This window comes from Phocoena sinus, chromosome 4 (assembly GCF_008692025.1).
Source record: "Phocoena sinus isolate mPhoSin1 chromosome 4, mPhoSin1.pri, whole genome shotgun sequence".
NCBI lineage: Eukaryota > Metazoa > Chordata > Mammalia > Artiodactyla > Phocoenidae > Phocoena > Phocoena sinus.
The window spans coordinates 137,678,283-137,701,220 of record NC_045766.1 but is presented as its reverse complement, the minus strand read 5'-3'; the positions used below and the strand labels follow the sequence as shown (position 1 = coordinate 137,701,220).

The following is a 22,938-nucleotide window of genomic DNA, read 5'->3' as shown; positions in this document are numbered from 1 at the left end:
GAAGAGAGAAAAAGGGTAGTGGTTTTTAGCAATTCATTTGAATACGGGAACAAATGCCATCTGCTTCTATTTGGATTCAGTAATTAGAAAAGCGATACACATGGAGCATCCAGTGTGGGACTAGAATGCTTTTCTCTGGCAAAAACCAAATAAGCATACAATCATAGACCCTGTTTACAGTTCTCTCATAGAATCTATGCCACTTTTGGAAAGGACTGTCTCATGTTTATGGAAAACAAGATTACAAGGCTAGGATGAACTTTAAGAAGCTATCTAGATTCATGGCAGTACTATTTACAGTAGCCAAGACATGGAAGCAACGTAAATGTCTATGGACAGAAGAATGGATAAAGATGTGGCACATATATACAATGGAATATTACTCAGCCATAAAAAGGATGAGGTACTGCCATTTGCAGCAGCATGGATGGACCTAGAGATGATCACACTAAGTGAGATAAGCCAGAGAAAGACAAATAGCATGTGATATCACTTATATGCGGAATCTAAAAAAAAAGGAAAAAAATTGAACTTATTTACAAAACAGAAATAGACCCACAGACGTAGAAAACAAACTTATGGTTACCAAAGAGAAAAAGGGGAGGGGAAGGAATAAATTAGGCGTTTGGAATTAACAACATACACTTTGCTATATATAAAATAGATAACCGTCAAGGACCCACTGTGTAGCATGTGTAGCACAGAGAACTATACTCATATTTTGTAATAACCTATAATGGAAAAGAATCTGAAAGGGAATATATACATATATCTATATCTATATATCTATATATATACAGACATATATATGTATGTATAACTGAATCACTTTGCTGTACATCTGAAACTAACACATTTATAAGTCAATTAAAAAAAACAGCTATCTAGAGAAACAACCCAAATGTCCATGGACAAACAAATGGATAAACAAAATATGCTCTATCCATACAATGGAATATTATTCAGCCATAAAAAGGGATGAAGTAGTGAGGTATGCTACAACTTGGATGAATCTTCAAAACAGTATGCTGAGTGAAAGAAGCCAGTCACAAAAGTCCACATGTTACACAATTCCATTCATATGCAAGTATAGAATAGGGAAATCTATAGGGACCAAAAGTAGATCTGTGGTTGCTTAGGGCTGGGGTAGGGGAATAAGGGGTTGACAGCTAAAGAGTACGGGGTTTCTTTTTGAGATCATGAAATGTTCTAACATTGACTGTGGTGGGACTTCCCTCGAGGTCCAGTGGTTAAGACTCCGTGCTTCAACTGCAGGGGGCGCAGGTTCGATGGGGGAACTAAGATCCCACATGCTGTGCAGCAGCAGCCTACATATACATATATATAAAAGAGAGCAAGAGAGGGACTTCCCTGGTGGTGCAGTGGTTAAGAATCCACCTGCCAATGTAGGGGATACGGGTTCGAGCCTGGTCTGGGAAGATCCCACATGTCGCTGAGCAACTAAGCCCAACGCCACAGCTATCAGCCTGCGCTCTAGAGCCCGTGAGTCACAGCTACTGAACCCCGCACGCTTAGAGCCTGTGCTCCACAACAAGAGAAATCACTGCGATGAGAAGCCCCTGTGCTGCATCGAAGAGTAGCCCCCGCTCACTGCAACTAGAGAAAGTGAGCACAGCAACGAAGACCCAACGCAGCCAAAAATAAATGAATTATTTTTTAAAAAGAGAGAAAAAAATTGTGGTGCTGGTTGCACTTATCTGTGAATATACTAAAAACCACTGAATTATACATTTTAAATCAGTGAATTTAGGGTATGTGAATTCTATCTCAGTAAAGCTGCTTTAAAAAAAAATGAATGGATTGATGAAAATTGGTTTTTTAAAAAAAAAGCTGTCTGAGTCATCCACATTTAGGTCATTCCAGACAAAACTGAGAAGTGCTGGTTGCTTGGGTTGATAAAACCCTTTCTTTGTGTGTTGCTGAACTAGCCTTCTAATGTTGAGTGAATCTGTATTCAGTACATTGCCTCTTATGCAATAAAGAATACTTTTCAAATGTTAAGTTATCCCAAAATATGGGATCCAAAATAAATTTTTTCCATTTCATAAACCTAAGCAAGTAGGTGATTAGTTGCCCTATATCACTGTGTATTGAAAATTTGCTGTTTGACAAGTCAGTTTTTCACAAAACACGTCCTGGTAGAATTTTAGAACATGGCCACAGTTTATCAAAACATAAAAAGTGTGACCGAGGGACTTCTCTGGTGGTCCAGTGGGTAAGACTCCACACTCCCAATGCGGGGGGCCCAGGTTCAATCCCTGGTCGGAGAACTAGATCCCGCATGCATGCTGCAACTAAGAAGCCCACATGCCGCAACTAAAGATCCCGCATGACACAACGAAGATCCTGAGTGCCATGACTAAAGACCCGGCACAAGCCCAAAGTAAACAATAAATAAATAAATATTTTAAAAGAAAATTGTGACCGAATTCAAGAAGCCCATCTGAGCTTGGAGAATACAATTTCTGGCAAATGAGAAGGTCAAAAATTGTGGCAATTTTTAAAGCAAAAAAAAAGCAGATAGTTAAGAGCATAGGGTCACTTCCCTTAATGCTGAAAGCTAGGGCCACAGCCACTCTCTTTGGGACATTAAGGTCTGGTAGAAAAGAAACAAAAAACATAGTCACCACTCACCATCTGAACACAAAGACGTAATGGACACTATTCAAGAGGCCACTCCTCTGTGTACTAACAAAGTACCTCAGAGACTCAGAAAGATGAAGCAACAACAGACAGAATGCAAATAAAAAGAGGCTGAAAGAAAACAAAACGGAGACATTCCTACAACCCAATCCATTAGGGTGTAGAAAACCTCAAGGTGCGGTAATTCTGGTGAACCCATCAAGGGCAGGCGGCAAGCCAGAGGGTCCTTTGTTTTCATAGAAAGTTTTCTCCAAACCCAGTGGACACCCAGTCCAGAGACCAGGAAGTGACACTGATGTGGATATTCGCTGGGAAGTTCTGTCCACTGCGGGCAGATCCTCTGGGTTTCTAAGACTTACCTGGGCCATGGAAACAGCCCAGTGACAGCACCATGGGCTGAGTCAGGTGCTGGCTTGACTTCAGGTATCAAGGTGGGAGGTCAGGGGTGGGCTATGATGGGGGCCAGTTCCTATGAACTTACAGCCACCCCAGAAGAACTGGTAATGGGCAAGAGCCTAGAGCCCCCCTGGGAGACAGAGCCACAGAGCTCCAGAAAATAGCAGAGTGCCCACTAAAAACTGAAAGACTCAGCCCAGCATCGTGTGCTAATAATTACCTTGGACTTTTTATTATTTAAATTTTTATTTATTTATTTATTTGGCCTCCAAGTGCAGTATGTGGGATCTTAGTTCTCTGACTAGGGATCGAACCCGTGCCCCCTGCAGTGGAAGCGTGGAGCCCTAACCACTGGACTGCCAGGGAGTTCCCACCCCGGGCTTTTTAAAACCATGAAAAATAAATTGATTTTCAGACCACAGGAGGAAATTGAACAAACTTAATGCTTTTCTTCCAGATCAAAGCTAAGACAAGATACAAACCATGCTCATCCGGATCTCACCCAGGAGCCTGCAGGAATGCCAGGAAGTTCACACTGGCCTCATTTCCCAAGGGCCGAAACCCACAGGAGACGGTGTCTTCAGAAGTTATGTTTGTGAGAGATCACACTCCAGTAACTTCGTGACTGATATTCAATTGTCCTGCCTATGAGAGTGTTTGCTCAGGTCAATTCTGAAGAAGAATGAATGTGTGTTTACATTTAGGAAATTTCTGCATTTAGGAATGTTTACTCTTAAATCACTTCAAGTGGCTTTCAAGATTTTAGCAAAATAAAATGATCTATACTCAAACTAACTCTACACATACCCTATGACCCAGGGACCATTCCTAAATATCTACGCATCAGAAATGTACACACTCACGTACAAAAGGCATATACAAAAAGGTACCCAGCTGCCTTGTTCATAATAGCCCGCAAACTGGAAGCAATACAAAAGTCCATCGACAATAGAATGGCTAAATAAGTAGTGATATATTCCTGCAATAGAATACAGTAGAACAATTGGTGACTCTTAGGTGGAGTAAAAGAAACCAGACACAAATGAGCACATACTGTATGATTCCATTTATATAAAGTTCAAAAGTAGGCAAAACGAATCCATGGTATTTGAAATCCGAATAGTGGTTACCCTTGGGGTAGATAGTGAGCGTGGTAGCTGGAAGGGGGCATAACAGGGACCGCTGGGGTGGTGGTAATCTTCCAGTGCTTAACCTGGCTGGAGTTTTAAGGGTGTGCTGTCTTTTAAAATTCATCAAGCACTTATTATTTGCTCACTTTTCTGTATACAGTATATGTTGATTAGAAACGTATTATTTATTTTTGGCTGCGTTGGGTCTTCGTTGTCATGCACGGGCTTCTCATTGCAGTCGCTTCTCTTGTTGCGGAGCACGGGCTCTAGGCACACAGGCTTCAGTAGTTGTGGCACACGGGCTCAGTAGCTGTGGCTCGCGGGCTCTAGAGCGCAGGCTCAGTAGTTGTGGCACACGGGCTTAGTTGCTCTGCGGCATGTGGGATCTTCCCGGACCAGGGCTTGAACCCGTGTCCCCTGCATTGGCAGGCAGATTCTTAACCACTGCGCCACCAGGGAAGCTCAGAAATGTTTTTGGCTTTTTTTTTTTGCGGTACGCAGGCCTCTCACCGTTGTGGCCTCTCCCGTTGCGGAGCACAGGCTCCGGACACGCAGGCTCAGCGGCCACAGCTCACGGGCCCAGCTGCTCCGCGGCATGTGGGATCCTCCTGGACCGGGGCACGAACCCGTGTCCCCTGCATCGGCAGGCGGACTCTCAACCACTGCGCCACCAGGGAAGCCCCAGAAATGTATTTTTAAATAAACATTTAAAAATATCTTTAATGATCCACATGGTAGCTGCAGCTATTGCTAGGGACCAGTATAGTGTTGTAGAAAACTATGTAAAACTTCTGAATTTGCAGGTGTACTGTTTGATGTACCTGGAGAGACCCCAAATTATGTCAGTTGGTGACCGCTATTCTTTGGTATTATTGATAACTGAAGTCTTACACCTCACTTAAATCTGGGTACTGGCCAGACTACATTGTTCAATAACATAATCTGGGAGTTCAAAGTAATTTAAGAGACTTTTAGAAATATCTAGCCTAATGATGACCTGGATCTCAGCAACCGGTCTTCCCGTCATGTCTTACTTTGGAATTGAAGTCATCATCCTAAAATCACACCTGAGACCTCTTTACCTTTATGTGATGGATGGCTCCGAGGTCACCGCAAGTGTGCAGAATACAGGAACCTTGATAAAGGTTCAAAAACTAAGAGTGCCAAAGAAGAAACCAAAGGATTTCTTCAGAACTTTTTTTTAATTTACTTTTTAAAATGTAAATTCTGTCATGCCACAAAGATTGTATTATTCCTTTAGTGGGTCAGTGGCTAAAGAAGAAGATACAAATATTGTTATAATAGATGAGTTTAAGCTTTTTTAAACAAATGTATTGGGGTGTAATTTATATACTATAGAGTCACGCATTGGCACTGAACAATTCAATGATTTTAGTGAATTTTTAGAAATGTGAAACAATCATCATCATCCAGGTTTAGAACATTTCTACCACTTCTAAAAGTTCCTTGTGTCCATTTATAGTTAATCCATGTTCCCGCTGCCAACACTAAACAACCAATTCTGCTTTCTGTTACTATAAATTTGCATTTTCTTATATAAACGGAATCATACGGTGTAATCTGTTGTATCTTGTTTCTTTCACTTAGCATGATGTTTTCAAGGTCCATTCACATTTTAGCATGTATTAAAACTTCACTGCACTCCTTTTATTGCTGAATAATATCCCATTACACGGATATCTCACATTTTATTTATCCATTCACCAGCTGACAGATATTTGGATGGTGTCCAGTTTGGAATTATTATGACTAAAGCTACTATGAACATTCATGTACAAGTCTTTGAGTGGACAGAAGTTTTCATTTCTCCTGGGTAGATTCCTAGGAGTGGAATTCCTGGGTTGTATGGTAAAGTTATGTTTAACTTTTTAATGAAACCGCTAAACTGTTTTCCAAACTGTTAGCTATTTTACATTCCCACCAGTGACGGATGAGGGTTCCAGTTTCTCCACATCCCTGGCAACATTTGTTATTACCTGTCTTTTAAAAATTGTAACCATTCTTGGACATCATCAAAGTCTACAAATAATAAATGCTGGAGAGGGTGTGGAGGAAAGGAAACCGTCCTACACTGTTGATGGGAATGTAAATTGGTGCAGCCACTATGGAGAATAGTATGCACGTTCCTTAAAAAACTAAAAGTAGAGTTACCACATGATCCAGCAATTCCACTCCTGGGCATATATCCAGAAAAGATGAAAAGTCTCATTTGAAAAGATACGTGCACCTCAGTGTTCATAGCAGCACTATTTACAATAGCTAAGAAGCTATTGTAAATAGCTTCTTAGCTATTGTAAAAAGCTAAGCAATGGAAGCAACCTAAGTGTCCATCAATGGAGGAATGGGTAAAGAAGGTGTGGTATATACACATACAATGGAATATTACTCAGCCATAAGAAAGAATGACATATTGCAGCAACATGGATGGACATAGAGATTATCATACTAAGTGAAGTAAAACAGAGAAAGACAAATATTCTATGATACAGTCATATGTGGAATCTAAAAAATAATACAAATGAACTTATTTATGAAACAGAAACAGACTCAGACATAGAAAACAAATTTATGGTTATCAAAGGGGAAGGGGGGATGGGAAAAATTAGGAGTATGGGATTAACAAATACAAACTACTATATATAAAATAGATAACCAACAAAGACCTACTGGACAATGCAGGGAACTATATTCAATATCTTGTAATACATATAATGGAAAAGAATCTGAAAAAGAATACATACATATATATAGATATAGATATAACTGAATCACTTTGCTGTACACCTAAAACTAGCATGATATTGTAAATCAACTATAGTTCAATTTTTAAAAATTGTAATCCTTCTAATAGGTACATGACAGTATCTCATTGTGGTTTTAATCTGCATTTCTGTAATGACTAACGACATTGAGCATCTTTTTGAAATATCTAAAACTATAAAATAAAATCTGCTTGTAAGGATTACCATGTAATGATACAATGGAATATTAAAGTAATACTGTATTTTAGACTTGCCCAGCAACCTCTCAGCCAGTCAAATTATTTTTATAAACATCCATCATTTTCATAATCATCATGAAAAATCACCTATTTATGCATCGGTCTTTCGCAAGTAATTCTACAAAAATGAGTCATGCAGACATGACTCATGCCCTGCAGGAAAGTAGAAAATTCTCCCTCTGATATTTCTGTACAAGGTACTTTTTCTCTTATTTAGATATATCATCTTCCTATCACAGGAAAAAAGGTGATAAAAATAAACTGCTCAAACAAAAACCCCCGAGCCACAACTACTGAGCCCATGTGCCACAACTACTGAAGCCCGCTCTCCCAGAGTCCCCTGCTCTGCAACAAGAGAAGCCACCGCAATGAGAAGCCTGTGCACCGCAATGAAGAGTAGCCCCTGCTCACCTCAACTAGAAAAAGCCCACGCGCAGCAACGAAGACCCAACAAAGCCAAAAATCAAACAAAAAAGCCATCATAGGGATTTTTTTTTTTTTTTTTGTAAATAAATGGAAAACGAGAGTGTGTCCAATAGGGAACAGTGGAGACTGTGGAGAATTGAAGAAGACAAGGTTGTTCAACTGGGGCAGTTGTGACTCAGCACCAGCTGATTGGTTCCACAAGGGAACTCAGGCAAGTGTTGCCAGAGATTCAGGTTTTGAAAGGGAAATTCCCTGGGAATTTCCTGGTGGTCCAGTGGCTAGGATTTGGAGCTTTCACTGCCGTGGCCCAGGTTCCATCCCTGGTCGGGGAACTAAGATCCCATAAGCCGCAGGGCGTGGCCAAAAAAAAGTAACAAAAAAGAGAAATTCCCTGATCAGCCCCGTGTGAAAGGAAAATAAAGACTTTTGAAGAGCAATCTTCTCTCTCTCCTCTGGTTTGCAAGATGTACATAAGCCAGTGGTAGCCTCCCGACTCCAGAAAGGTTAGACAGTGCAGTTAATTTTATAAAAATAAGAACTTTCAAATAGGGAACTTTTGAAAGCCTTTGTCATCATATGAGGAGTGACCCCAACAGTATTTCAAACTAAACAGAAGTTAGCAGCTATCTTTTTGGCAAAGCACTGGATTGTCAAACTGAAAAGATTTTTATGTTTTTCTGACCTTTTTGTAGGCTAACTGATTGTTAGAAATATGCCAGTTAGCAAATATTTTAACAAGACAAACACACAAAAAAAGTTGTTTCTTTGATGCAGAGATTGTTTTTTTTTTTTTGGCCTCACCAAGGCAGCATGTGGAATGTTAGTTCCTGGACCAGGGATGGGATGGAACCTGCGCCCCATGCATTGGAAGTGCAGAGTCTTAACCACTGGACCACCAGGGAAGTCCCCACAGATGATATTCTTAAAAATGAGTGAAAAAGGGTTAAATCAAAAGAAACTCATGCTGTGAAGAAGAGCCTTGTGAAAATAGGAATTGTTTCTACCATTAGGTGAGTTTTCTGCTGAAATTGATGTTACTTTTAAAAAAACCCACCAAGTCTGTATACCTTCAGACAAAAAAACAAAAACATTTAAAATGTTTTAGGACTTCCCTCGTGGCACAATCATTAAGAATCTGCTTGCCAATGCAGGGGACACGGGTTCGAGCTCTGGTCCAGGAAGATCCCACATGCCACGGAGCAACTAAGCCCTTGTGCCATAACTACTGAGCCTGCGTGTCTGGAGCCTGTGCTCCACAACAAGAGAAACCGCGATAGTGAGAGGCCTGCGCACCACGATGAAGAGTGGCCCCCGCTTGCCACAACTAAAGAAAGCCCTTGCACAAACAAAGACCCAACACAGCAAAACTAAATAAATTAATTAATAAACTCCTGCCCCCAACAACAAAAAAAGAGTAGCCCCCGCTCACCGCAACTAGAGAGAAAGCCAGTGCAGCAAGACCCAACGCAGCCAAAAGTAAATAAATATAGAAATACACATATTAAAAAAAAAGATATTGAGTATAGTGCTATACAGTAGGTCCTTGTTGTTTACCTATTTTATATATAGTAATGTGTATATGTTAATCCCAAACTCCTAATTTATCTCCCCTGCCTCAATATTTTTTCAATGATAGGGATACATGATCAAAAATGTGGAGCTCGCTCAGGTTTGAGCCCTTACACAGCAGACCCACTTCACCACAGTCACCAGCAAGAACACAGGAGCCCCGCGTGTACCATCTCCCACAAATGCCTCTCTCACAGGACCTGTGATGCCGTCACCACCGTGGCTAAAAGGTCTCATTTTCCTTATTTGCATTAAGCTGGCCATATTCTAAGTAATTTAAGGAAAGTCTACCACGCAGCACATTTAAAATTCTGGTGCCATCAGCATGCGGGCAAGGTTTGGTTTCTTCATGGTAAACTGGTGATTGGGCCAGATCTTTTTTCTCATTAGAACTGATTTATTAAGAAAACAAAACAAAGCCAAATGCGATGATTTAAGTTCCATCCCAAGCATCACAGGAAGGGAGAGTAAGGGTAAGACTTCTAGTGTTTTTGTTAAAAATCCAGCAAAAGAGGAGGCCATCTTAAATCCTTTCTGAAACAGGCCCAGTAAGAGTTGTTTTTAAGTTTGGAAAAAGGTACTTTGAACAATAAATGAAACAATACAACTAAACAATAAAAACATTTTTTAAAGAAAAACAAAAAATTTTTTTGCTCAAATGGGAATTTTACTCAGTTAATAATATGCAAATAAACTTATGGATCAATCCCTTTCCTTTAAGTTCACCGTAATGTGTCACATGGATGACATCTCCTACTGTCCAAGTCATGGACACCAGGATGAAGAACAAATAACTCCCCTCCCTCCTTCCTTCCTTCCTTCCTTTCTTTCTTTCTCTCTTTCTCTCTTTCTTTTTTAGTTGAACTATAGTTATTTACAATGTGTTATTTTCAGGTGCACAGCAAATGATTATATATATATACACATACATACATTCTTTTTTAGATTCTTTTCCCTTATGGGTTATTACAAAATATTGAGTAGAGTTCCCTGACCCATATAGTAGGTCCTTGTTGGTTATCTATTTTATATATAGTAGTGTGAATATGTTAATCCCAACCCCCTAATTTATCTCTCTGCCTTTACTCATTTGGTAACCATAAGTTTGGGGTTTGGGGTTTTTTTTTTTAATTTTTGGCTGCATTGGGTCTTCATTGCTGCGAGCGGGCTTTCTCTAGTTGCGGCGAGCAGGGGCTACTCTTTGTTGTGGTGCACGGGCTTCTCACTGCAGTGGCTTCTTTTGTTGAAGAGCACAGGCTCTAGGTAGTCGGGCTCAGTAGTTGTGGCGCACAGGCTTAGCTGCTCCACGGCATGTGGGATCTTCCCAGACCAGAGCTCAAACCTGTGTCCCCTGCACTGGTAGGCAGATTCTTAACCACTGTGCCACCAGGGAAGTCCTCATAAGTTTGTTTTCTACATCTGAAAAATTTTTTAAAGAAAAAAATGTTAAAAGAAAAGATTCTAAAAAGTATTTTTTAAGGGATAGAGCAATAATAATAATAAAAATAATTAAGGGACTTCCCTGGTGGTGCAGGAGATAAGACTCCGCGCTCCCAATACATGGGGGCCCGACTTTGATCCCTGGTCAGGGAACTAGATCTCACATGCCGTAACCAAGAGTTGGCATGCTGCAACTAAGACCCGGCACAACCAAATAAATAAATATTTTTAGGGACTTCCCTGGTGGCACAGTGGCTAAGAATCCGCCTGCCAATGCAGGGTACACGGGTTCGAGCCCCGGTCCGGGAAGGTCCCACATGCCATGGAGCAACTAAGCCCGTGCACCACAACTACTGAGCCTGTGCTCTAGGGCCCATGAGCCACAACTACTGAGCCCACGTGCCACAATTACTGAAGCCTGCACACCTAGAGCCTGTGATCCGCAAAAAGAGAAGCCACAGCAATGAGGAGCCCACACACCGCAACGAAGAGTAGCCCCCGCTCGCCGCAACTAGAGAAAGCCCGTGTGCACCAACAAAGACCCAACACAGCCAAAAATAAATAATAAATTTATTTTTAAAAAAATAATAAATCAATATTTTAAAAAATATATTGATATCGGCTACCTTTGGACAGAGAAAGGGGAAGACAGGAGAGGGCTACTTTGCAACACATATCAATACTTTTCTATAATGTTTGGGTTGTTGGAATATTTGCATGTATTACTCCTATTTTTTATTTTATTTTATCTTCTGGCCACGGTGCGCAGCTTGTGGGCTCTTAGTTCCCCAACCAGGGATTGAACCCATGCCCTTGGAGGGAAAGCGCTGACTCCTAACCACTGGACCGCCAGGGAATTCCCTCCTATTTTTTTAAAAAATATTTATTTATTTTTGGCTGTGCCAGGTGTTAGTTGCGGCACGCAGGATCTATCGTTGCAGTGCTTGGGCTCAGTAGTTGTTGCACCTGGGCTTAGTTGCCCCAGGGCATGTGGGACTGTAGTTCCCTGACCAAGGATCCAACCTGGGCCCCCTGCATTGGAAGGTGGATTCTTAACCCCTGGACCACCAGGGAAGTCCCCCTCCTATTTTTTAATATTAATGGATTTTTCGGGGCATTGAGCTTATAGGCCATTTTGCTTTCATTTTTATACTTTTTCTACATTCTTAAAAAAACAGAAATATAAAGAGTTAAATACAGAAAAATCCTGACAAACTTTTAAAAACTTTAAAGGAGGCACTAACTGCATCTAAAATGTCAAACAAAAAAGATGATTATCAAACGATTTTGTCTCTCAAAATATTTATTTCAAGTAGAAACTGGGAAGACAACAACATGCAAAATAGTTAAGTAAAAAACCTTGACAAATACACTCATTTGGTCATCAAAATATAAAAAGCTGAAAATGATATTACATTTGGTACTTTGATTAAAAACAGTGTTACTCTAGTCAAGTAATAAGCCCAAAGTGGTCCCCAGCTAAGCGCTAAAGCTCGTCTCTCTACTCATACACACAGTGCTTAGACAAGCATCACACATGTTTTTTTTTTTTTTTTTTTTATGCGTTACGCGGGCCTCTCACTGTTGTGGCCTCTCCCGCCGCGGAGGACAGGCTCCGGACGCGCAGTGCCCAGCGGGCCATGGCTCACGGGCCCAGCCGCTCCGCGGCATGTGGGATCCTCCCAGACCGGGGCACGAACCCGCGTCCCCTGCATCGGCAGGCGGACTCTCAACCACTGCGCCACCAGGGAAGCCCTCACACATGTTTTTATCCAGAATGGTTCCCCCCACAGATCCTTATCTTTTTATCTTTGTTACTTTTATGGAAGTTATTCAGTATCTTTGTTTTTTATAAACTAACTTCTTTTTCAGAATGTCACTAAGCAACCACATCGGCCTCGGACAATATCTGGATCATTTCTACAAAAGTGGAAAAAGCCAAATAAAGGGTCTCAGGTTAAGTGAGAGGCGAGGGTGGGTTATTAATCGATATGGAATAATTTGTCATTTGATCAGCACAGTGACATTGCCGAACGTGCTTTGAAAGTTGGCCCCGCCTGGTAACAACCCATGTGGATGCAAACCTCTTGGACCTAGGATCCTTTCTCAAAGGTACAAATGAGGCACAGAGAATCACTAGGAGAAGGGATGAGTACAAGCTGAGTCCTCGCCACGAGCGGGGTGCTGGCCAAAGAAAGTCAAGTCCTCGTACATGCAAAGTGTGTTGAAACGCAAGGTGTCCTGGCGCGGCTGTCCCCAAGGGTTGTCCCCAGGGCACATGTGAGGTGGGTCTGGTGCAGGAGAGACAGACTACTTGGATGAGGGGCACCCAGCATCCTCCAGAGAGTCAGGGTAGGGGAGCGGACCCTTACCACCGAGGCCACCGCGGCCTCCGGGGTGCCACCCTGGGTTTGTCAGCCGGTCTCTGCCCTTTCCTCCCAGGCTGTCCTGCGCCTCCTGGCGCTGCAGGTCGGAGGGCTGGACCTCTTGGTCGTGCTCCTCGTCTGAATTGGACTCATCGTTGTAGAAGTGAATGGTGGCTTGCACGGGGAAGCTGGCCAGCACCTTCTCCCCGGAACTCTGCAGATACTCTTGACGTTTAGAAATGGGTAAATAAAGTCTAATATTTAAGAAACAAATACACCATTAATCAACCTGAAAACAGTCTTAAACTGCATCTAGAAGATCCTTTTCCCTAGAAGCAGCTAAGCCCCAATCTTCCCTCCTGATTTTGCCTTCACTGTGCACAGTGGGGTTTTTTTTTTAAGTCACCAGAACACAAAACTGTGGGCAGATGGGGGGGACCTGGTAGTGAAGCCCACACTAGGTCAGAATTGAGCTGTAATCTGGGTGAGCAGATCAATTTAGACCAACACAGGGAGAAGGGTGTGCTTCCACAAAGGTAAAAGGGTAGTAAAACATTGAGTTCCAAAGTTAAGAGGCTCTCTCTGATCGAACAAAGGACCTGATTCATCCTGGATAATATATGTCCTATTCAGGGGATGCCTCACTGCCCTCTGACCGCCCCCCCCAACAGAGGGAATGTCATGACTTTGGAGGAAACTTGACCCTGAAACCCTGATCTAGAGAAGTGGCTAATCTTTCTGAATGTTGCCGTAGTAAATGTCGCCTGTAGGGGTGCATCCCTCACTTTGGCAGAATAGAAAATGGCAACCCTGGCAATTTTTCTAGAAGAGAGAGAGGGAGAGGGAGAAAGAGAGACGGGGGGTGGGGGGAGGGAAGGGAAAGAAAGAAGGAAGAAAAGGAATATATAGAATTTGGAACCTCTACATCCAGGTTTTGTGAATTTAGGATTCCAGTTATACATGGAAAGTATTTTAAATGTCCCACTGTCCCCATAATCTCTTCTTGTAGCTTTGACTTACTAATTGTTTGCATTTCCCCCTGTGGTCTTATAAAGGAACTGAGAGGGATTATCAATCGATCATTGCTTGTTTGCAAAGCTGATTTCAATTCCCCCCTTTTTGGACGGAGGAGAAAAGGGAGAGAGAAAACACCTTACTATAAATAATGTAGGGCGATTTTTAACTTTCTAAGATTTCCAATAGTTGATGGTTCTCAACCCCCAGGGGACCTTCAGCAATGTTTGGAGTCAACTTTAGTTATCCCAACTGAAGGGCAGCTACTGTCATTTAGTGTGTAGAAGCCAGGGATGCTGCTAAACACCCCACAATGCCCAGGACAGCCCCACAACAAAGAATTATCCACTCCAGTCAACTATATTTCAATTTTTTTAAATTAACCAGTCCAAAGCGTCAGTAGTGCCGAGACTGAGAAACTCTGCAACAGAGAGAATGTACACCTGTGTAAATCTAGGACAGAATAGTTTAGTGGTTGGCCATGTGAAAAATTAGGTGTCATGCTGAGGTATTTACAAGTGAGTGTGTAGGATGTCTGGGACTTGCTTTAAACTATTCTAACAACAAGTCTTTGGGAGAGACGATAAGCATGATCAGATCCCGAGAACACTGCTAATTATTGAGGCTGGTGATGCACGTGGGGGTTCACTGTATCATTCTCCCCATTTTTGTGTATAGAAAGATAAACTTTTGTAATAAAGATAAAGTTGTGTATTCAGCCCGCAATGCACAGTTACACAGATGCCGATCACACATCAGCAGTCACTGCATTTTCAATGAATCAAAAGTCAGGGCACAGCAGAGTCTGTGAGGCAGGCCCGGGGGCAGGTGTGAAGGTGAAGGCTCGTGGGGCATGAAGGAGGGGGTGGCTCCCAACCCCAGCCCACACTGGGGACACCTGGGAAGCCTGTAAAAATACAGATACCCGCGCTTTTCCCCAGCACCCCCAGGGGAATCGCCCCGCCCCACCTCCCACCTGTATTTGTAAAGCTTCCCCAGTGATTTCATGCGGACTGAAGACCACTGATGTGAAACACTAGGAAAACTTCCTTTTTCCAAAAATCACCCTTTGATCAGTTTGAGGGGCTCTAATTTTCATCTCTGGCAATTAGTATCCTTGAGTCTTATTAAAGCTTCTAGTCTTCCAGGACAACCAGTGGAAAAATACTCTGATGAGAGGTGACAGCGTAGGCTAGGTTTATTTTGGTGAAGGAAATGACACCTGGAAAGAGACAGGCTGAGAGAGATAGGAGAGAAACAGACATAGAGAAACAGATAAAAGTCCAGTGCATGAACCACTTGCCCAAACTGCATGAAATGTAAGAGGGATATAGGGAATTCCCTGGTGGTCCAGTGGTTAGGATTCCGCACTTCCAGTGCAGGGGACACAAGTTCGATCCCTGGTCAGGGAACCAAGCGGCGTGGCCAAGAAACAAACAAAAAAGAGGGATACAGCAGTGAGGGTCCTGATCACCGCCAAGACCAGGACCATGAAAGAACTATTCAGAGGCCAGAGGATCCAACCGTGGTACAGTATCCATCCAGTCCCTCATTTATTTCACATCTACATTTAGGGGGTCTACTTTGCACTAGGCAGTACATTAACTTATATCCTGGGAGAAAAATAGAAATATACCTAAATATCTAAGTAAATAAGCTGATATGCGTATATAATTCATATGCAGTTAAATTTAACACAAGGCAGAATATGGTATAAAAAAGAGGTATAAACAAGTATAAAGAAAAGAAGCCAATTCCAACTTGCAAATGAAACACTGAATGAATGAATAAATGAATAGATTCTAGAAATCCAACAAAATATCCTTGAAGTTCCTTGGGATAATCATAACTAAATAATGCTGGAGAATATACTGAATTATTTTCCATTTTTTGAAGATGTATACACTTGAAGACACTGAAGTGTATTAATGCTTATATTTAAAGGAAATAATATAGTCCGGCAGAGGGCGCCTTATGTGGAAGGTAGCCTTAATCGTTTTTTCAAGATTATTATGGACTGAAAAACATTATTCTGAAATGTCATAGATTTATCTTCAAAAATTATAAATTATCTTTAGAGGATAATTATACACATGTGTACTTTTTTTTTTTTTTTTTTTTTTTTTTTTGCGGTATGCGGGCCTCTCAGTGTTGTGGCCTCTCCCATTGCGGAGCACAGGCTCCGGACACGCAGGCTCAGCGGCCATGGCTCACGGGCCCAACCGCTCCGCGGCATGTGGGATCCTCCCGGACCGGGGCACGAATCCGCGTCCCCTGCATCGGCAGGCGGACTCTCAACCACTGCGCCACCAGGGAAGCCCCGCACGTGTACTTTTAAACTGTACTGTAATTCACACATTAATTTGTCCCACATAGGAACGCCTACACTGAGAATGATTACACTTTTTCAGGTCAACATTCTTTAAAAATTATTTTAGCTTGCTTTATGTTATTAACTAGTTAATTATTATGATTGCAAATGAGCTTATATTCTCTTTCTTAAAGGTATGAAGTGAGTGGATACTGGCCAAATAATTTATACACATAGGTATTTTGCTATGTTTGTATCAATTAACATAAGAACCATAAAATACACCCATTTTAAAATCATATCTTGTAAACCTTTAGAAATGTTACATAAAAATAATAATTTTAAAAAAGGAAACAATACATTTCTTACAGTGAAGTCAGATATTACCTTACAGGATGCTGAAACCCAAAGGCCCCCTTCGATCCAAAGGTTTGTTGGTCACACCCAGGCTCAAGCTGTAAAGACAGACACATACAAACACAGACACAGTCAAGAAGCCTCTGAAAGCAGCATCCTGAAGTTTTTAAAAATAAAATCTAAGTAGCCTGCACTTGTGTCAGTTCCAATTTTAGAGATAGTTTAAACACCTTAACAGTATTTGATAAGCTCCTTTCCCTCTTACTGTTGTCATGATATCCCGGGCCCTGTGAGGGATCCCAAGGTGGAAAGATGAGTCGGACACAGTCCCCCAGTTCGTGCATTTTAAATCTAATGAGGAAAGACACACATAGAGGCAAATAACTACATTACAAAGCACCATACAGTAAGATGCTAACTATTCTAAACAAGGAAGAGGATCAGGAAAGGGTTCATGGGGGCCTTGGCAGAGACATCAGTGGCACTTGGGTATGCAGTTCTGGGCCCATTCCTAGTGGAGCAGAGCATCAAATTCTGAGGGGCGGGAAAATAGAGAGCACAGCCTGGAAAGGTGGAGCCCAGCGTGGAATGAATGAGAGACTGCATTGGTAAAAGGGCTCAAAAGGAAGCTAAGTCCAGACACTGAACAACTCGAATACCCACTACTGAGTCTAAGTTTCATTCTGGAGACAGGATTCAAGACCATTACTGACTTTGAGCTGGGAATTCAACAATCAGATCTGTATTTTAAGGATCATGGTGGCTGCTGGGAGCAGTGCATAGCATAGACTGGTGAGCTAAGGGCTTGGAGGCACCTGACAAGAGGTGGTTTGAACTCAAGTAACACCAACCAGAAGAGAAAGGAAAGACAGATTCCAAGGACATTTGGTAGCATCCAAAAGGGCGGAGACCACTTGCTGGGGGCCCTGAATAGCCAAAGCAATCTTGAGAAAGAAGTAGAAGCTTGAGGCATTGCACTTCTTGATTTCAAACTATATTACAAAGCTACAGGAATCAAAACAGTGTGGTATTGGCCTAAATACAGACACATAGATCAATGGAACAGAATAGTGAGCCCAGAAATAAACTTATGCATATATATCTTCAATTAATTTATGACAAGGGAGACAAAAATATACAATGGGGAAAGGACAGTCTCTTCAAAAAATGGTCTTGAGAAAACTGAACAGCCACATGCAAAAGAATGAAACTGGGCCCCTATCTTACACCATACACCAAAAAAAGACTGTATTAAAAATCTGAATGTAAGACCTCAAACCATAAGGCTCCTTGAAATTTTACCAGGCTTATTTTTATAATATGCTATGGTAAGCTAAGGGAAAGAATGAGGGTCTTTGGAACAAAATCTTTTCCATAATGAAGTTCACTCTTTGGGGTCTCCAAGAAATCACGTCTGTATTAAGCTCTGTTCATAATTATAAAGTATCTCTAACTGCTCAGACTCACTCTACCACCATAAGCAATCCTGGGCTGTCAGTGGCAATTTTACACCCTGTGATGGGAGAGGATATAATAGACAATGCAAGCCTTGGTGGACGCCTAAAGGCAGTGGTGGCTACTATGGAGTAATAGCTTCCTTTAAGTGATTAATTCTAACCAGACTCTGGGAAACACATAGCACACTTTTATAAACTCTGTAAACTTTACCCCACAAACATACACAGATTTTAAAACTTCACACCTCAAATATCCTCCTCTTAGGGCTTCCCTGGTGGCACAGGGGTTGAGAGTCTGCCTGCCGATGCAGGGGACACGGGTTCGTGCCCCAGTCTGGGAAGATCCCACGTGCCGCGGAGCGGCTGGGCCCGTGAGCCATGGCTGCTGAGCCTGTGCGTCTGGAGCCTGTGCTCCGCGACGGGAGAGGCCACAACAGTAAGAGGCCCATGTAACGCAAAAAAAAAAAAAAAAAAAAAAAAAAAAAAAAAAAAAAAAAAAATCCTCCTCTTAAACGTCCTTTTCTGATGACTTAAACGTCTAAATATTCACACTCTGATAATTCAGGGTAACAAAAATGTGTACAAGGTACACACTGTGTTAAAGGGATGTGCGACAGGGCTGAACAGCTACGAAACCAAAATGCCACAGACAGCACCTTCCCTTTGCACCCAGAGAGGTGACAGCTTTCCTTGGGGGAAGGGGGGGAGGGGCCTCAGGACACACGGACAGGGAGCTGTTGAAGAACGTAACTGTGCTTTAGCTGAAAGACGTCAAACAAGAACACCCCGCCGTCCAACAATGCATGAGCTCCACAGAAGCTCCTGACAGGGTCCCGGGAACAGTGAGCAGCCGCCAAACATTGGGGTTGGGGGGGAGGTAGGGGGGTGATTGTTTAGCCACAGCGGGGCTCACATGTGATGTGTGTATCACATCACATTTTTATGACATTTGTACCGAAACCTTTTGATTCTCTCAGAATACATGTTTCCAAGTGTCTCTACCAAGAAAAAAAAAAGGGGGGGGGGGTGTTTGTGCGAAAGAAGAGATACAAGAGAGACTTTTGTGAGGATCTCTCTGTGTTCTCTCCATGCATGCCTCTGACTCTGGTAAAGCTACGATGCAGGGGGGCGGGGGGGTGGTGGTTGGATGAATTGGGAGATTGGGATTGACATGTATACACTGATATGTATAAAATTCATGAGTAATAAGAACCTGCTGTATAAAAAAATTAAATTAAATTAAAAAAAAAAAGCTACGATGCAGGAAGCCTGGAAGATGGAAGGACGCGCAGAAGAACACAGTCTCTTACATGCCCTAGAAATCGTCTCCCTTGCAGGCTTGGGCCGTCATTCATTTTTTCCCAGGCACGGGAGGGAGACAGCTCCCAAGCGGTGGTACCAGGGGAACCAAATGAGCGAGGGTGACCCCACTGCTCAGGACACAGCATCTTGAGACTTTCCCTCGAATTTAGATTGTATTCTTTTTTTTTTTTTTTTTTTTTTTGCGGTACGCGGGCCTCTCACTGTTGTGGCCTCTCCCGTTGCGGAGCACAGGCTCCGGACGCGCAGGCTCAGCGGCCATGTCTCACGGGCCTGACCGCTCCGCGGCATGTGGGATCTTCCCGGACCGGGGCACGAACCCATGTCCCCTGCATCGGCAGGCGGACTCTCAACCACTGCGCCACCAGGGAAGCCCTATAGTATTCTAACTGTGATCTGCTCACCTGCAATTGTGGTACAGGTCACTAGGCAGTAATCCCTCACCCCTCACCCACACCATTCCCGACCAATGACATTTCTCAAGAAATACACAACAGAGCTCAGGAGCCGAGGAGTTCTCCTGCTTTGTCGGCAGAGGGCGCTGCTGAGCAAGAAGCCGTCCCTCCCTGCGCCGGGCTGCCCTCCCCAGGCTGGGGCTCCGGGGAACCGAGCGCGATACTTCGGGTCTGCAGTCGTCCGCAGCTGACCGCTCTGCCCGGCACATCGGGGTCTGCAAAGAGCTGGCCGGGGGGGAGCCGGGCAGCGTGCTCTACAGCCCCCATGAACACCCACTCTCCACCCCGGCCCCCCAACAAATCCATGAACGCAACTGCTTGATCCGTTGTGCCTCGCTGATGATCAACAGAAAGTTGTCATAGCTTAACGTTTTTCTGCGAGTAATCTTCATTTTTCTCACAAATGGCCTTCTCATAATAATAGGAAAAAAAAAAGACTACCTTACCTTAGAAAGTGTGCTGTATTTTCATTCTTGCAAAGGGAGAGGCTACACAAACACTTCATTTAAAAGAAAATTGGGTAATTTTTTCTCCCAAACACCTTTTAAATCTTATGTTTAAGAACTTAAGTTTGAATGCAAAAGAAGGAATTACTTCCCATTATTTAGATATTGTATGTAACAATAATTTGCGCTAAAAAATAATATTCCCTGTTAATTTAATATAATTTGATTTGCTTCACTCTTTAAATAATAGTAACCGAAGTAAAACTCTCATTATTCAGACTAATTTAATAAAAGAGTCAATTTCAAAATGCATGAAAGGTCTGAACCTGAGTTTCTTATCATACTAAAAATAACTGCACAATGCCACAGGTGTAACCTAAGGGTCCTTCCCAGCCCAATTAACTCCAGCATTTTAAAAGTCATCAATTTATATTTTAAAATATAACAAAGGACAGGCAAATTCTATGAAAATAAGTCATGACTCCAGTAAGTATAAAACAATTTCGTTACCAATGCAGGAGACAAAAGAATAGTGGTGGTGATTAATCTTCACCCACAAAGCCCTCAGCTGGAGTGTGTTTGCTCAGACAACATGACTTACCCCAGGAGTGCTTGCAGACAGGGCCCAGAGGGCTTCAGAAAGGGCCAGGCGGCGGGTGGGGACTTTTAACCACACCTTCTGGGCACCCGAGACAGGGCTCTGCCCGTATTTGCTCTGTGGCACCAGCCCAGGGCTAATGGCACACTCAGCTTTTCTCTAAGATGAGGGGGACCGAGACAGACTTCTCTCTTCTACCTGCCGGTTAGCAGGAAAAAACCCAACATGGGGGAATTCCACTGGTGGCCCAGTGGTTAAGACTCGCCACTTTCATTACCGTGGCCCGGGAGGGGTTCAATTCCTGGTCAGGGAACTGAGATCCCTCAAGCCCCGAGGTGCGGCCAATAAATAAAAATAAAAGAAGAAGAAAAAACCCAACATGGAAGAAATCTCTTATAATGCCCTTGAAACAGTTCTGCCATAGTGGCTTTGCTTTTCAAGAGAGGAGAAGCAAACAAGAGCCAATCTGCATATGACTCAGATATGATCAACACCTAGCTGGCCAGGCTCCTACCCCCAGACCCCAGGGCACCTCTGCATTAGATGACCAAGGGAGGGACTGGCCGAGGAGGCCTTTCATGGTCCCTTTATTTTAGGGATGGTGCCACTTCCCGGCTGAACTTGTTGATACCTACAATGCCCACACTTAACCTTACCTCGCTTCCAGTCCTGGTGGGGTCAGCATCCTGGGGGGTCAGGATCCAAGGTCTCCATGGTGTTTGGCTGGAAGGACACGGACCAAGAGTGAACCCCAGCATTTTCTGCTTTTAAAGTTAGGTCATAAGAGTTAACATTCTTATGATTTCTCATGTCTGCCTAAGAGTCACTGGACACACCAGAACGTTCTCTCAAGTCCTCAGTCGGTGCCATTTGCGTTTTTCCTCCTGCCACATTCTCAGTTCTCTGCCTTCACTGGGCTTTTTGAGAAATCCCAAATATGATACACATCATTATTTGAGGAATTTCTCTTCCCAGCCTGGCAGGATTCTTCCATTCAGACTCCCCGCGGTAGCTGGCTACTCTGTTGCTCATTAATTTCTGACTGCACAGAGATGAGTCTACAGAGTTTTACGATGCAAAAAGCGGGAATGTGTTTCTCCTCTCTGGCTGCCTGGCCACCCAGCCCCTTCCACAACTTCCCTGCTAATTTGATTTTAACTTTACTACCTTAAAAAAGGCTGGTGCCCGTGACAGCGAACGCTGAGTCCCACGCACAGGGCAAACAAAGAATGTCACCAAGAGTGTGACAGTCAACGTGACGCGACCCCCTGCAGGGTTCGCTGAGGGGCCCCCCCGAAGACTTCACCCCTCCCAGCCCTGTGGGTTTCAGATCTAGAAACCGAAGCTTTGGCCCGTTTCCGGGCACCTCCTGGGCCTCCGCACTTCAGAACTGTGCTCTGGAGCCGAGAACATTCTGCGTCCCCGACTCTGGCTAAGGAAATTTCTCTGCGTCGCATCGGGCTCCAGGGCTCCGCCTGGCTTCGGGGGCTCAGCGCGGCCGGAGCATCCTGCCTGCGCTCCCCGCACCGACGCGCCGTGGGGACACCCTCACCTCTCGGGCCCGCGCGGCGGTGGTGGACCGTCCCCGGGGCAGTGACAGACGCGTCCCCGCGCCTCCCGGGCTCCGGCCGCTGCCTCGGGTCTCATGGTGCCCTCGGAGCCCGCGCCCCTCCAGCGGCGCCCGCGACCGCCCGCGCCTTTAACCGCTCAGGCGAGGGCGCTCACCTACCCGCGCTCTCGGCGCCAGGTTTAAAAACGGGGGCGGGGCGGGGAGGGGACACGGGAAACCCGGGAGAGGGTAGGAAGGGCACCGGAGAAGCTCCGGGAGGGGACAAGCAAAGCTCCAGGAGGGAGCGCCGCGGGGGGGAGGGGACGAGGTCAAGAAGGGGAATTGGGAAGCCCTGGTCAAGGGTGTGGAGGGAACAAAGGAAATCCAGGCATAATCGCCAGGAGCGGGGGCGAGGAAG

General features: G+C 43.7%; 1 protein-coding gene across 1 annotated transcript; it reads right to left on the bottom strand.

Annotated features, from left to right (window-relative positions):
- Positions 1-12,415: 12,415 nt before the first annotated feature.
- RIPPLY3 (ripply transcriptional repressor 3) lies at positions 12,416-22,707 on the bottom strand. The gene is made up of 4 exons (XM_032630862.1): positions 22,524-22,707; positions 21,628-21,694; positions 16,726-16,793; positions 12,416-13,267 (listed from the first exon to the last, which is right to left on the bottom strand). The coding sequence occupies exons 1-4, from the start codon at positions 22,616-22,618 to the stop codon at positions 12,958-12,960; spliced, it is 540 nt and encodes a 179-aa protein (XP_032486753.1). The 5' UTR covers positions 22,619-22,707; the 3' UTR covers positions 12,416-12,957.
- Positions 22,708-22,938: the final 231 nt, after the last annotated feature.